Source organism: Pterocles gutturalis, unplaced genomic scaffold (assembly GCF_000699245.1).
Source record: "Pterocles gutturalis isolate BGI_N339 unplaced genomic scaffold, ASM69924v1 scaffold44674, whole genome shotgun sequence".
NCBI lineage: Eukaryota > Metazoa > Chordata > Aves > Pterocliformes > Pteroclidae > Pterocles > Pterocles gutturalis.
Genome location: NW_010134841.1, coordinates 45,256 through 61,211, shown reverse-complemented (window position 1 = coordinate 61,211; position 15,956 = coordinate 45,256). Strand labels below are relative to the sequence as shown.

General features: G+C 36.5%; 1 protein-coding gene across 1 annotated transcript in view; it reads left to right on the top strand.

Moving 5' to 3' along the window:
- Positions 1 to 1,716: 1,716 nt before the first annotated feature.
- The window catches only part of PTPRQ (protein tyrosine phosphatase, receptor type, Q), a gene marked incomplete at both ends in the record, with an annotated part of 55,305 nt that continues 41,065 nt past the window's right edge, over positions 1,717 to 15,956 (top strand). Inside the window, 5 exons of the mRNA XM_010081702.1 lie at positions 1,717 to 1,899; positions 2,604 to 2,705; positions 5,096 to 5,216; positions 9,054 to 9,214; positions 10,755 to 10,900. Coding sequence (XP_010080004.1) covers positions 1,717 to 1,899; positions 2,604 to 2,705; positions 5,096 to 5,216; positions 9,054 to 9,214; positions 10,755 to 10,900 — 713 coding nt within the window. The remainder of the gene's footprint in view (positions 1,900 to 2,603; positions 2,706 to 5,095; positions 5,217 to 9,053; positions 9,215 to 10,754; positions 10,901 to 15,956) is intronic.

Below are 15,956 nucleotides of genomic sequence, written 5' to 3'. Positions count from 1 at the left end.
TAACCCTGTCTCAGCTTAACCCAGGACATTCTGTTTATCACATTTTTCTCAGTACAGAAAGATGTGCACATACTAATGTGTCTCAGAAGGGACAGGGAGATGCTCTGGCTCCTTGATTATTAAGACACAGTGAAATCGCTATGAGCTCCTTCTCCTCCTTGTTTCTGAAATTAACCTTGATTTTTCCTGTGTGAAGTAGTTGTGGTCTAGGCCTGCCTAACAAGTCAAGCTCTTATGAACAGGGGCACAAACACCTAGCTTTTAGATCACATGAAACAGTAGTTATAATAGAAGCACCAAACTAGCTCTGCCAAGATATTGTGCTACTTTTGAGGATTTTCTTTTTGGTCAGATACTATAGATATGTAGGCACCTGCCCAACTGATACAGTGTCATTAGTCATAACCTTTTTATTGATCTCTTTAACGTAGACATCCATCTTTTGTCTAAGTTGTATTTTAAGGAAGCTCTTTTTTCAGTGCCTAACTCCCCTGATGTGCAGAACAAAAATTTGAATTCCAGCTGCCTGTGATAGAGATGAGAAGCTGCAAAAAGATCTTCTGAGATGAGAAAAATAAAAACAAGGGAGGATCTGGAGGACAGAGCATTTTGAGTGAAACACAGCCTATTAATGGGCTGATGCGTTTCAAGGGCTCTTGGGAGTTCTCTGTTACTGTTCCACCATGAACAAAAACCCCAGTTGTCATGATGCAGCAAGAGCCAGCTGTTCCGTAAGGGACAGGGAGCCAAGAGCTGTGGGGGTCCCTGGGCCAGCAGGGCAGGGGCCTCACTAGCCAGGACTTGTCCCACCAACCGCCAGTGAAGGGAGCAAGTCAGGGGCAGCTCAGAGTCCAGATTGCAAAATACTCCACAGTGATGAGGCAGGTCTGAGGTCGAGCCAGGAAAGTGAATTAGCAGGATCAATGACACTAACCAAGTCTGACACAGCTCGGTGACGGCTGGGCAGGTCTGTAGAGATGGGGCCCAGCTGAGGTCAGGCTGTGATGCCAGGCTGGAAGCCATGGCAGCGATGCAACAGGAGTTGTACTCAGACAGGGACAAAGCATGAGAGCCCCAGCTGAAAGCAGCTCCCAGAGGCCAGTGGTCAACCCTGGCTGCATGCCGCCTCACTGCAGCATTGCCTGGGAGCGTGTCACCAGCGAGGAGGAGGCAGCCCTCAGCTACGCTATTGCTAAGCTGACCCTGAGCCCCCGCAGCCAAACCTCTGGGAGAGGGGATGCTCTCAGGGCCCTTACAGCAATATATTAGGCTCCCTTTGTTTTTCTGTACAAGTAATCATACAGTTTGTATGGATCACTCAGGGAAAAGGAGGACAATGCAGGTTACTAATACAACGTATAAATTATGGCAGTACAACGTGGAAAATCTCCTAACGATAGCTAACTTGGAGGATTACAGTGATAGTTATGGGGTGTTAGAAGGAAAATTTAGCATCATGCTCCATATTTTTTATCTGACATATTAAGGTGATTTCCATAATTTTATTTTTTAAAGAGTGACCCGTACCTTGTTAGTTAGAGTGTGTGTCTGTCATGTGATCTTCCATTTCAGCCTCTTTTAAAATTTATTTTGTACAAAAAGAGGATAAAAATCAATATGTTTACCATGTGTTACATTTAAACCAGTTTAAGAAAATGCTTAACAAATCAATGAAACTGACTGGAATCTTCTGTAAGTCTAAATTTTGTCTCCTAGTTCCTGATTCTGCACCAGAAAACATAACCTATAGGAACATCTCATCCACGGAAATTGAATTATCATTTTTTCCACCATTAATTCCCAATGGAATAATTCAGACCTACACGATATATCTCAAGAGGACTAATGGAACTGAGCAAAGAGTCATAAACACTACTCTTCTGACGCTATGTATTACAGGCCAGTATATAATGATCTTGAACTTATGGCAACTGTAAACTGTTCTGAGATGGGATCAGCAGACTGATGCAGATCAATTAGTGCATTGATTGGACATGATCCTTCTTGTCCTTACGTAAATTTTTATGCTTCCTGTCCTGAGAAGTAGCTGCTGTGTCCTACAGTGATGTGGTGGAATGGGCTGTGAGCAGTATAGAGTCTAACATAAATCTCATTGCATTTTAGATGTTTAAAGCACAAGGAACTTCAGTAGATTTCTTTGCGTATCTGTCATCGTAACAAAGTAAATACTGGCATCACCTACATGTCTTTCTGATCTTACTCTGGATAAAAAGGAATACTTCCCTTTCCACTCACCTTTGCATTTTTTTCTATGTTCTGTCATTATTACTGAGGCATGACTCAGCAGTTAATGCTGGGAGCTCAGCACCTTTACCTAAATTTTCAGAGTACAGCCAAGGACAAACTGTAAAGCATTCAAGGAATGTGAAGTATAAACTGGTAATTAGGTCTTTGACCCTTCTTTTGTTAGCGGAGAATACTTTGTGTTCAAGTTTTCCTGATACTTTTTTTCAGTCTCTAAAGACACAGATCAGTGTAAGTGATGGGCCTATTCAGCTTTTCAGAACTAATTATGGTCCATTAAAAAACCTAATTTGGACCACTGGATGGTTGGTTTACTGAATTCTTTTTTCTTTGTTTAGATTTAAAGAAATATACAGAATATACTGTAGAAGTGTCTGCTAGTACTACAATGGGGGAGGGCCGTCGAAGTGCACCTCTGCGTATACTGACTGATGAAGATGGTAAGTCAGAACAGAAGTTGCAATGTATCACTGTCTTCCTGTAGCCTTAAACTAATCTTACACTTCATGCCAGATACATGTAGGTTTTATATACTTTTTTTGCAGTTATATCTCTGTAGCGATAGCTGTATCTATCTACGCACAAACATACACATCTGTCTATCTATCTGTCTATCTGTTATTTAATATATTTATCCATACAAGCTGTATGAAATGGCAAAATTGCTGTGCCTTGGACCTTTGGTCTTACCAATATCTTATGAATTTGAGGAATCTTAATTTACTAATGTTATTTTAATCTAATGCGCAACATGGTAGAATGAAATATTGTGTTTGGTTCTGCAGACATGCGAGAGCTGGAGAAAGGGTAAACCACCAAAAGGCAGCTTGAATGGTCCAGGGACATTTCTGGTTCTTTTGTTTGGAGATTTTTTTGATTCTTCTAAACAGATGCAAGTACAGATACACATATATAGATGTAAAATTATTAATATTGTGAAAATGCTCCAAGTCCATCATCTGTAGTACTGGACTTCCAAATTGATCAGGGGAGTGTTCTGCACTGCAGGATGAGGGTAGAATACAGTCATTGCATCCCCTGCTAATTAGTACAGTAGGTCCCAAATCAGCAGAGGAGCCTTAAAATGATGTTTGTACCCCATTTAGGTGCAGGAATTTATAGTTGGTCCCCTCTGTAGTTTCTGGAGAAGGAATCCTGAAAAAAATTCAAAGCAAAATCTTAACTTAGGTGCTGTGAATCACATTTTAGAGGAACCTGTGTCTGTCCCTCTCCATTGCTTAAGGAGGAAGTCTCTGGGAACCTAGAGTAAAGTGGCATTGACACAAACATTCCACCAGCCATTCCCAAATTAAGTCTCTTTTCATGATTTAAGGAGCACTGACTTGCCTAACCTCCAGTTTTTGATGATAATGGATCATTGCAAATCTCCCGGATGTTGATGGGCTTGCATCCACACTGTCAGTAATAAACCTTTGTTCAAGAGTAATGTTGCTGCAGCACACTAGGAACAGATAATTTGGATAAATCTGTCTTTTGCATAGAGTATTTTTATTTAGAGCAGTGTAGTTTTATTTAGAGCAGTGTAGATTCTAATCTAAAAAATCCTTTGAATAAGAAGTGTAGAATGAACTAGACATGCCAAAAAGACATGACATTCACAGTATGACAGATCTTTTATTATGTAGCCACTGAGGATAATATAACAAGAACTAAATACAGCTGTCACCATTTTTTGCTAGTAAATACAGGCATTCACTGAATTCAGTGAACCTTTGTTCATTAAAAATATTTTTTTTTTCTTAAACCTAGAGCATTCTAAAACCTTTATGCCAACTTTTGAGATAGTGAAAGAAAGAACAACTGAAAAACAACAATATTTATAATGTACCACATGTTCTTTATTCACAGGAACACAGTGTTCCAAGGTTCAGACCAAATGTTTCATAGATTTGCTAATAGCTATGCTCATATTCTCAATTTTCATGCATGACTACAGCTATGACCTGAATTTTTAGTGCATGATGCTCTTTGGTTTAATTTGAGAAAAACAAAAGTAATTCTAATATTACTTCATAGTGGTACATATATCCGTGAATCACGATGAAGAAAAATATTTATTTTCTCAATAACGTGCTAATGCAAAGCAGTATCACTTATGCATACGTGGGTATATTTTTCCTCAGCAATATTTATATGAACTTCAGAATGAAATCAAACATGGTCTTACATTTCCATTTAGTTATGTTATTTTCCTATGCAGTTGTGATATGGTGTCATGTAGAGTTCATCTTAAAATGAATTTTAAGGGTCTCAGTCATTGCCTGTCTTTATATTTGCCCTTGTGACATGTTAAATTTATGAATGTGGGACTTATTTGATGGAGTGAATAGATTCTACTGCTGGCTAGTATCTCACATTTTTATCATCTCTCAATGCCATGCTTATCCTTTTTTTTCTTTGTATAATTCTTTACAGCACCTCTTTTTCCTCAGGGGACTATTTTGCTCTATTTTACATGTGTTCATACCTATAAAGCTCTTGCTTTTATTAGAAGAGGAAAAAAAAATTACAGCAATGTATGGTAGGTGAATCACTGTGACCTACCCGTTGCTCTGTTTTCTCATGAAGTACTTTTTCCATTGAATCACAGAAACAGATGTTCTAACACCACCATGCAAAATCTTCTTTTATCATCTGTCAGAAAAAGGAAAAGAAGCTGCGCCTTAACATGAGTTGATGGATACTGTACTGGTGTAGTACAAAGTTCACTTTCCATCCCAAATAATTAAAAACCTATTTAAGGATGCTGCGTATCCCATCGATCTTAGCTGTTTAACAAGGTGTTGTGTCCTGTTCTCTCATTTTGTAGCTCCGAGTTCTCCTCCAGAATCCCTCTCTGTAAAACAGTTGTTGGGTGTCACTGTGAAGTTGTCATGGAAACCTCCACTGGAGCCAAACGGAATTATCCTCTATTACACAGTTTACGTCTGGTAAGATTTTCTGGAAGTAGTTCTGAGGATAAATATTAATCTGTAACCTATGAGGAATGTTCGGTTTTTCTTACACAATCTGTTGATTACATGTTTCTGGAGAATGAATATTCATCCAACACTTAAATACTAGCCTTTTGTATGTACAAATTCAGATATAATGTAGTAGCTGAAAATTGGGGTATTAAATATTTTGTAAGCATTTTCAACATTTTTCCTAAAGATTATGTTATGGTAAATAGGTTCAAATTTAAATTAGAGCGGAGTGACTATTGTCATTACATTCTGATTAGGCCCATTGTAAGGCAGGGCACAAGCCTATGATAAATTGTCAAAGAGATTTGAAATAGGCTTAAAATAGAGAAATATTGCTTCCTTTTGTGGCAAGTGTATAAGAGCAATGTTAAAAGTCTTTGTATGTGCTATCAGTTATATCTTCTGTTATATTTTTAATGTATTCTATTCATAGCAAATGAGTATTTTTAACATATATTTTTAATTTACTGTACTGGGGGTTTTTTTCCTATCTATCCTTTCTTTTTCTCTTTTTTTTTTTTTTTTAAATTTTTGGTCATCCCTCCTGGGATCCTTTTTCACTTTTAAAAAGGAGTTTTTTTCACTTTAAAACTTGCACCTTCTGTCCTATTCTCTGCATAACATAGTTTGGTCTAGTGATATGACATCTCTTCAAAGATCTATGTATAACTCCTACAGGGAGTAAAAGATTTTGTTATTGATCACTTTTAATATATTACATTTATGCTGTACCATTTTATTGCCACTCCTAAGGTGCAGGAAGCAAGTGGTAATGTGCAACTTAGGAGATGTGAACCAGATGTGCAAATCAGCAGTTGTTACAAGCACACTACCATTGAGCTTACATTTATTACATTTATTATTTTAATGTTATTTGACAGCTTTCAAATTTTAAAGCTTTCAGGGTAGGGTTTGGCCTCAGTTCCTACAGAATTTTTTTTTAAATTATAGCCTCTAGTTAAATTGGTGATAAAGTGAACAGGAGTGAGCTGCTCTTTCCGGAAAAGTTACATTTGGCTTGTCTTGTTACTTCTACTGTATTGTCAAGGTCTGGTGCTCTTTAACAACAAAAAAACATTAAATTAAAGACTATCCTCTAGCTAGGAAAGAGTTACTTCACAATAAGGATTATGGTTTTGATACAGGCTATGTTCAAAGGCTCGAGGTTATACAACTTTTCATCCTTGTATTGGCTTAAAGCTTTTGTTATTATGACAAATGAGTTAGTGAGAATTTTTTTTAAGCTGTTAATTGATCCATCTTTCTAAAGATTTGAATTAATCAACCACATAACTTTTTGCAGTAAGCCTTGTCCTTTTTCCTTCCATATTCTCCTTGCTCTGTCTTATCTGTTCTTACTGTGCCATATCTAAAATTAGAGAGGCATTAGGTATCATCTTGAGGCAAGGACACTGGAGAAAAACTCCCGTTGCCTTCAAAGGTGCCACAACTTCACCCTTTCCTTGGAGGTTGTTTTTTTTTGGTTTTTTTGTGTTTTTTTTTTTTTTTTTGTGAGGGAGGAGGAGGGAAGGAGGGGAATTTTAAGTATTTAACAGAATTGTCTATACAATTTAATAAAATGCATTGCAGGGTAAGATTTGACAAGGCAAACTGCCATGCCATAGTTGCTGCTTTTGGGAGGCATTCAGTGTATTTTGGAGGAGTTTGTTAATCCCAGAGCTTCTGAATAAAGCAGAAAGAGGAAGGTTAATACAGATGTTAAATAAATGTTCCTTCTCCTAAATATACTGCAACAGTTATTGAGAATTTGGTAACCTTTCTTTAATGGATTGGGAACAAGAATCCACAACTACTACAACAGAAAGTGTGATATCGGTAATGTTTTCATTATTATCTCTCACTGAATTTGTCACAGGACAAGGTGTTTTGGTGTGGTAGCAGGTAGCAAAGTAACTTTTGTGCGTGCCTTGAGTCTACAAACTCATATTCACCGAGTCTGCAATTCTAGAATATTAAAGGCATAATAACAAAATTGCTGAACTTGTATATAGCTATTTTTTTTTGGCATTATCTTGTTCATCAGATTTTTGTGAGATAGTCACTGACTAGACCTACTTTGAGGTACAGATTTTCAAGAAAATACTGTACCTGTCTTTGTCCAATGAAAGTATGCAATTTCTTAGAACCTCTTTTGTCTGGGTTTCTGAAAGACCTCATTTAAATCTTAAGGTGATTGTTCTTCATTAAAATTCCTTGGCTTAGTTTATTTTGCTATGTACTTTTTTTCTCATTGTCTGTGAAGTCTGCACTCATTTTGATCAGTGTTTTCTTATTATTTTGATTGCAATCTCAGTTGTTTCTAAACAGAAAATCAGCTTTTCTTAAAACACCCCAAGCTTTTGTTCTTCTACCTAACTATGCCTGATTGTGGAAATGTTTTCCTGGCAAATAAGATGTTATAAGAATGCAATTACTCAGAGCAGAAATGTTTGCAGCACTAAGCTGTGGATTTTCTTATTACTTAAATTATAGCCAGCTACATTTTTCCATACTAAGAATATATTGGGCAAAGATCCAAGAAAAGATGTCTTTTCTTTGTATAGAATTTGATAACTGCAGCTGCAACCTTTTATTATCTCTTTACTGACTGTTCAAAATGTCAGAAGTTTGGGAAAAATGTAAATCTTCTTAACTTTCTCTGTCACTAAGACCATTTCCCACGTCAAGAGACGTTCCACTCAAAATCTGAAAGAGATAGGGAGAATTTAGTTTTTTCATTCTCATACATTTTCTCATTCCAATTGTTTGTTAATGTAACTTTATTTCAGGAGCATCAGATAGTGATCTTTGCTAATGGGACATTCATTCATTCATTTATCAAAGGATGAAAATCAGCCCATGTAATAATTTTAAATCAGCCTTTCCCTTTCTTTTTTAAGAATTAGAGCTTATTCTCTTTTTTGTGAAGAGCTCCACAGTGACTTCTGAAGAACGATATTCAATTTTACTTGTCAAATTATCATCCCTGTATGTAATCCCATTAAAGACACAGGGCACCCACTCATACAGAAATCTTTGCAGGAATGGAACATTAGCTAGCTTTTTTTTTTTTTCTGCTATTTTTTTCATAAAAGATTAAGTTAATTTAATGAAGAATAGCAGACTTTTTGAAATCAAGTTAGTTATTTCTGTATCTTATTTTACTTTCTGATAATCGTTTCATACCTATGTTAATACCAGTGTTTTATTAATGTTACATCTTACAGTCTTTCTAGGCGGGTTTTGACCTGACTAGAGTTCCATTCTGATCCCCTGCTACATTCCACCAGAATTAACTCAGCACCAGCTAATTCCTGTTCCATATCATCTTCTATTATTCCATTTATAACTTCAGCCTTCTGACCAATTTCACAGAGTCACAGTAGGGCATGCTCCCTGCTATAATCTTTTTATATTTCGCTATTCCTGTCCAGGGAAACAGTTTAGTTATGCCCTACTGTGTCCTTCCCAAGGGTACCACATAACCATTTCATAGCAGTTACTAGACATGCTCCCCCTTGATAGTCCATATAATCATTATCTTTGCTGATGTAATTTACAAATAAATTTCTGCGGGGTTTGTTTTTGTTTTTAAAGCAAAATTAAGAGCCCTACTGTGATGCAACAGTACCAAAAGGAGTTTTTCAGCATAAAAGAAAAAAGTTATCCCAGTCTTTTTTGAAAGCCTAAAATGTTTGTATTTACCACAATATTGCATTTCTCAATTTTATGTCATATGCCATAGTTGTATACATACAGAAATGGTGTGTATTTATAAATAATAAAATACTCTTTCTCCAGGAATAAAATGTCAAAAAGGACTGTTAATGTAACAGAAACATCATTGCAGTTCACAGACCTGGAATATAACTATGAGTATAGTGCTTACCTAACAGCAAGTACAAGATTTGGAGATGGCAACATAAAAAGTGATACTATAACATTCAGAACTTCTGAAGGAGGTAAGCTTATATATAGTATGAGTCTTTAATTTCATTCAGCCTTAAATTTGTCAGCCTTATATAAGTTAATAAAGCTACTGAAGTGGAAGTGCCATTTAGCTGGTCAAGAAGGGATATTCTATCTGTGTGTGTGTGTGTGTGTGTGTTCCTGTCTTTGTGCGTACACATATCTTTGGCTCTATAAAGTTATGATGGGTATTTCTGTAAATTTACTGAGCAAAACTCTGTATTTCCCTTCAAGACAGGTAAGATTAAAATAATTTAATTTTAGATTTTGAATAAATCAAATTAATTTTATAATATATTTTAGTAGCTCTTTCCTTTATCTTGCTGTGACACAACTTTGAATAGCAAAAATAGTATCTCTCACAAGTCTGAAGTGGTCTTAATTTGAAAATGAAATCTGTAAGTGTACACTGATTTGTTTATTCTATTTTAATGACTTTATACATCCAACATGGTAGACAGGTAGATGTCTTTTATAAATGGTCATACTATACACTGTGCTTTGAAAGTAATTCAGTTTATTTTTCTAGTTTTCCCATCAATTATATTGCTATGATCTATTCCAAAATGGATAGTATGCAGGCATATTTCAGAATCACCCTGCATAGATAAACTGACTTCGCAACACACAGGCACTGGCAGGATTAGAGTCTATCCAAGCCATCCCTCAAATACTGTCTAAATCATTGGGTTATAGGTATTGCCAGTCTTTGCTACTGGAGCTGTTATGGAAACATGAACTGAGTTTTTAGGGCAGGATTTTTAGGAACTGATCCTGGGGCTCCCCCTCCAGTAAATATTTTAGTATTTTATACAAACTAGAACAGCCCAAAGCAAGAGATATAAGATAACGTTCAGTGTTCAGTACTGTACTGCATGTTGTGTAGAGCACTTTCATGGATGGTGAGAAATATGGATTTAAATTCTCTTAAGCTGACTTGAGGAACTGAGTTTGAGTCTCCTCCATCACTGTGTTACTGAGAAGGACCGTATCCTGCTGTTCTTTACAGGATAGGAGGAGAGGCTAATTGAAAAAGAGAAAACAGAAGTGATCATACTGTCCAAGCTTAAGTATCTGGTTTACCTACATGAGTTGGGAGCCTAAATTCTGTTTATAATCAGCAAAGAGAGAACAAGGATTTTAATTTAGGTTTTCTGAAACAAATCCTTTTTATTTTCTATTAACTGTATGTGGAGCATAGAGGCCTAACTTCCTAACGTGGAAGTCAGCTTCCATGTCTGCAGATTAGACTTTCCCTGTGCCCAGAGCAGTAAGTACAGGACAAATTCTATAAGAAAAGAGTATCTGTTTACAAATGCAGCTGAATACAAATGTGTCTGAAAAAAACGGAGTTAAAAAAATTTATTTACATCTACTATTTTATTTCATAATTTCCAGAAGCAGTTTTTATACTATAATCAGAAATATATTTGATTTGACATAGGATGTTGTCAAATCTATAGTGGATGTTTCTTGGCCACTAAAATGAACAAAACCTTGAGTTAGGTATGCTAAAACTTAACATTTTTCCAGCACCAAGTGATCCACCGAAAGATGTTGTGTACAGAAACCTTACTTCCACATCCATAATGCTATTCTGGTCTCCTCCTCAAAAGCCTAATGGAAATATAATGTACTACTCAGTTTATTTCAAAAATAATTCAGGAATATTCATACAGGTAAGCTTGCTTTTATATTTTTCTTTTGTAGAATTCAATAAAGTGTTCTAATAATTAAAGAGTAAATAAGTTTTATAGTTATCAATATATTTTTTTTCATATTTCCTTTATCACAAAGCAGTTTTTTAACTTACAAAGGCAGAAGCATATCTTGTAATCATATGTGTTGTGTTGTGCATCTCACTGGACATCCATATCATTAAGCATTAGAGGAAATAGGTTTTGTGTAATGTTCCATATTGCAAAGTTTGTATGTACATGTTTATACACACAAATACTTCTAATACATATGTATGCACAACATAGATAGACACAAGACCCATTACATTCATTGCACATCCTTAAGACTGTTTATTTTAGTCTAATCTATCAATTTGAATAAATTTCTGTAACAGTTCTGGTTTTACATTTTTATGCATGTTTGTACAGTACTGAAAATAAGCAGATAATGTCAAAGTAGTAAATACAATATTATTTCATTTTTTTTGTTACTTTCAAAGGGAAATTACTTTTTAGTATATTGAAACAAAGATGTTGAGATTCCTAAGTTAAAGCATAAAAGACAAAAAAAACCCGTTACTTATAATTTTTTGCTGATCTGCACATTTCCATGTAGGTTTTTGGTTGCTACTTTCATCCTTAATTATGCACCATATTTATTAATAGTATTTATGTTTTTTCTGTTCTCCTTTCTAAGAATATATTATCATACAGAAATATAATAAGAAGAAATAAGCTTCCTTTACAGGTTTTTGATCACAAGCTGTACACATGTGGAAGAAAAGAAAGAAATATAAATTCATGAAGAAAACTAATGCATGAAAAATTACCTTTACTGCATAATTTTATGCTCAAGATATGTCTAGTGTGAGGTATGCTTGTGTCTGAGGAAAACCAGAAAAAATACTCACAAATTTTGCAAATACCTGTGACTGAATAATTGCTGACATACTTCAGTGTATACACTTCTCTGACTTCTGTGAGGCTGTGTGGTTGCCAGGCTCTGCCTGCATAGTTTCAGATGCAGGCAGGGCTGTGCTATGAATTCACATTCTGATGAGATTAAAATCAGGGTACAGTTCAGAGCTTCAAACTCTGCTTGCACACACTGCTATACCAACAGCATTTTTCTTAACCTAACAAACCCCTGGAGAAACCTTTACACCAGTGCATTAGCTGAACTAGCCTATCCTGTGAAGAGTTTCTACATTTATCTAATTCTTGGACAAATCAAGGAATTTTAGTGGAGGACTATGGACTTGGGCTATTCCTGCCTTTAGGAAGGTGAAACTCTGAGGGGAATGGGTGAGGTGAAACTGAAATACTGAGAGCTAAAATCCTTCTGGATGTGCCCAGGACCCTGGAAGTGAAGACAGGGAAGACGGAGCACAGTAGCATTGGCTAGCATCAAGGTGAGAGTCCAGGTTCATTATCATGAGATATAATTGGGCAAGGAAAGGATGGTGGCGTGGGTAGAAGCTACCACTGCTTTGGCATATTATGTGGTGGATGGCAGTAGAGCACTGGCAGTAGCTCTACTTCTAGGTGTGGAAACTACCATTTTCACCCTTTCAGCTTTGATTTTTAAACTGTCCTTCTGCCATCAGAAGATGGGTTTCAGCTGCTGCTGCATCTGTCTCTAACTGGCCATTGGAGATCACCATTAATCTCTCAAATCATGATCCACTCCTAATCTGTCTGTTCCTCTTAACTCCCTCTGCCCTCCACATACCTCTCTAGTCACAATTTGGTATGGCAGCTACCATATCTACGTTGCACTCCTATTCTGTACCTTGACATTCCTGTGGGTGCAAGACACATTTCAAACAGGAGAAAAAAACAACTCTCCCCTACTCCTTTCTGTATTACTCTTTTTACAACAGAGAAATGCATGTGTGAAAGCCAGCCTGATACATATATATATATTAAATATATATGTATATGACATGTATGGACAGTTGTAAGTTGTATGAGTGTATGCACACAAACAACTTATAACTTAATAACCATGTAGTTACAGGGTCTGTTGGTAAGTTTTGTATTGCACACATTTGGAAAGAAATAATCCTTAGTTGGAATACTCTGCATCTGGGTCACCATTCTGCTTGTGTTTATCCAAACTGTATTTTCAGTTTGGGGAATGACAGAAGAGAATTGAAAAAGTAGATGATATTTTCACATTTCTAGGAACCCCAGCTTCTCAGACACACTGCTGTAGGCAGCCATTCTCTGACAGTCTTTCATCTGCTTCTTTTTCAGGATATAATAAGAGAGGTTCAGGTCTTAAAGCATATCTTCTAGATGCCTGAAAAAGCATCCCAGCTGAAGAATATCAAGTAAATTAACATATTCCAATGCTCTCATAATGTGAAACAGATATAAAAGTCATACTAAAACTAGTGCTATTCTGTTTCAAGTTCTCACTTTTCCTCATACATTCTCAAACTCCTCAGACATATTAAAACCTGATTAATGTAAAGCACTGATTATGAATATGTTATAAACCAGGAAATTAGTACCTACAGAGTAAAACATTTTGTTTAGGGGGGAAAAAAACAAAAGACCTGAGATAAAGGATGCAGTTTACTCCTTGACATTGCTGCAGAAACTTGCAGGAAAAATAGTTTTCCTTTCAAAAGAGAAAAAGTTACATACCTTCATAGGGCAGAAAAATAATGTATAGTTTCTTTGCTTTACAGATCTACATGAAAAATCACCCTGCGGCTGTCCAGTCAGAAGGCCTGGGAGGCTCAGATTTAGGATTCAGAACCAGAACAGCAGAAGGAAAAATTTAGTGATGGAGATTAGATCTGAGGATTTTGGTAGATGAGTGGTCTGTTTCTATGGGGTTGCTGACAGCTTGTAAAAGAAAAAGTGTCAGAGAGGGATGAACGACTGGTAGCCAAATAGAAGAAGCCATTGCTTGCACTAGACTAGGTTCAGGTTCAGTTTTGTCTTTCATCTTCTGCTGCCATAGGTCTAGGGAAAATGCTACTTTTTGGTTTATGTTCACTACTCTGCCCCAGTGCAGTAAAGATATGGCACCTATTCTGACGAATGACACTTCCTACACAGATGACATGGCACTGTGCCTCATGTTCACATCACTTTGTGACACTGCTGGATTCCTACAGTTCTAGCTTTCACTGTTTGCAATAGCAGCTTTGGAAGTTTTGCTCCCCGGTTCCTTATATGCTGCTTGAAGCAATCATACTGCCCACATTCTCAGTCTTATTTAGGAAAGAAGTCAAATAATCTGTGGAAGTAGTTGTCTCATTGCTAAATGCTGGTCTATAAGAGATATAATTGATTTGAATAAACTCTTTTATTCAATCTCTCTATACTTGTGTTTTGATTAGCAAGAAAGTGGGAAAGGTGCTAAATACGAAAATAAATTTATGCTTAGAGAAAGTTTTCCAGTGTAGGAATTTAAGGGCAGATGGCAACTGTCCTGCTTTGCCAATCCAGACAGGGGAACCAGGAGCTAAGGAGAGAAAAAAAGCCCACTGCCCTTCTAGAGACTGAACATTAGAGCCCAAATCATCCGACTCCTGTATTTCAAGCCAAACTAAGTGAACATGACTGGATACAGTTCAGAGTGAAATTCATCTTGGTCTGCCCTTGGGATGCAGACAAGAGGTGTAAGCAATTTGCTTTAGTAACTTAACAATCAAACATTGTCTTTCACCAGTCTGACTAAAATAGGGATAAAAGGGGGAGTTTTCTAAAATACACCGCAATGTTTTTTTAAAAGATGGCCTCAGAATGGTACAGCACACAAAAACCAAGTATCTTCACTTAGGTTGCTACTGGAACAGTGTGTATTGTGGTCCTTGAGGGATGGCTTGGACTAGCCCTCACAGTGTCACCACTCTCACCTGATTGCCAGAGTCAAGTATGTGATACTCTTAACTCAAAATAACAGTGCAATGCAATGAACCTAAAGAAGGAAATGGAACAGAGGAAAAAGGTTAACAGTGAACAACAGCAGCGCTGTGTTCTCTGTATACAAGTAATTACAACTTTATACCACTGGAAATTTCTGCTGCTTCCTGGGGTGAAGGAGGTACTACTTTCTGCTAACACTTTCATGGGCTGCATGTATTGCTTACATTTAGCTGCCTTAATAATCTGATACTTTGCTATGTCAAAACTTCTTTCATGTATGGTTGAAGAAGGGGACAGAGGGAAGAATTTCTTCAGCTGTAGCCAAAGATCCTAAGCTGTTTGCTTTCATCTGCAGCCACAGTTAATTGTAAAACTTCCTATAGTGTTCTGTCTGCAGGGTACAATTAGTGCAAGTTTCATCTTTTCTTAGTTTGTACCCACGCAGTTCTTCCTGTTCACCCTTACTCTTGATCGTGTGTTCATACTTTTCTAATATTTTATCGTATCAGAAGTTTGAGGTCATCCCCAGCTATCAGTCCTTGGACTCCTCTTAGTAAGGGCACTACCTCTTCACTGTTTTTGTTGAACCATCAAAAAGCCTGTTACAGCATTCACAATGGGTCACTGCGTGTTTAACTGGCAGACAGCTGACTAAATTGTTAAGGTTTGCTTTTTAAACAAAGAGCTGGATTTTCAGCTGCTCTTACCAATAAACTCCCATTAAATCTATAATCAAAACTTGATGTGGTTCCTTTGATATTTTTACCTTGAAAACTCAGAGAATTATCCAAGGTCCTTTTTTAATCTTATTATTAGATATTATTATTTTCAAATTATGAATAATTACAATATCTAGTAATAATAACAAAAGGAGAATACTCAAGTGAGGCTTCTGTGTCAGAAGGTATTTTCTGTCATACTGTGCTTGAGCATCAGTTTAATTAAATACCTTAGAATTCAGTCCTCTGTTTCCTGTATCTTACCCTACCCCAGGGTACAGCAACGCCTTTCCCAGCCTTTTTATGTTAGTTGCATGAAGATAGCGTGAGCTTCCATCTACATTTAGAAGAAAGTAATATATTAAGTTGTCATTTCTTAATATCGTGACTGAAGTTTATTTAACCTAACCTTTCAGACAAACCTAACAGTGTGCTTTAAGTCTGTTAAT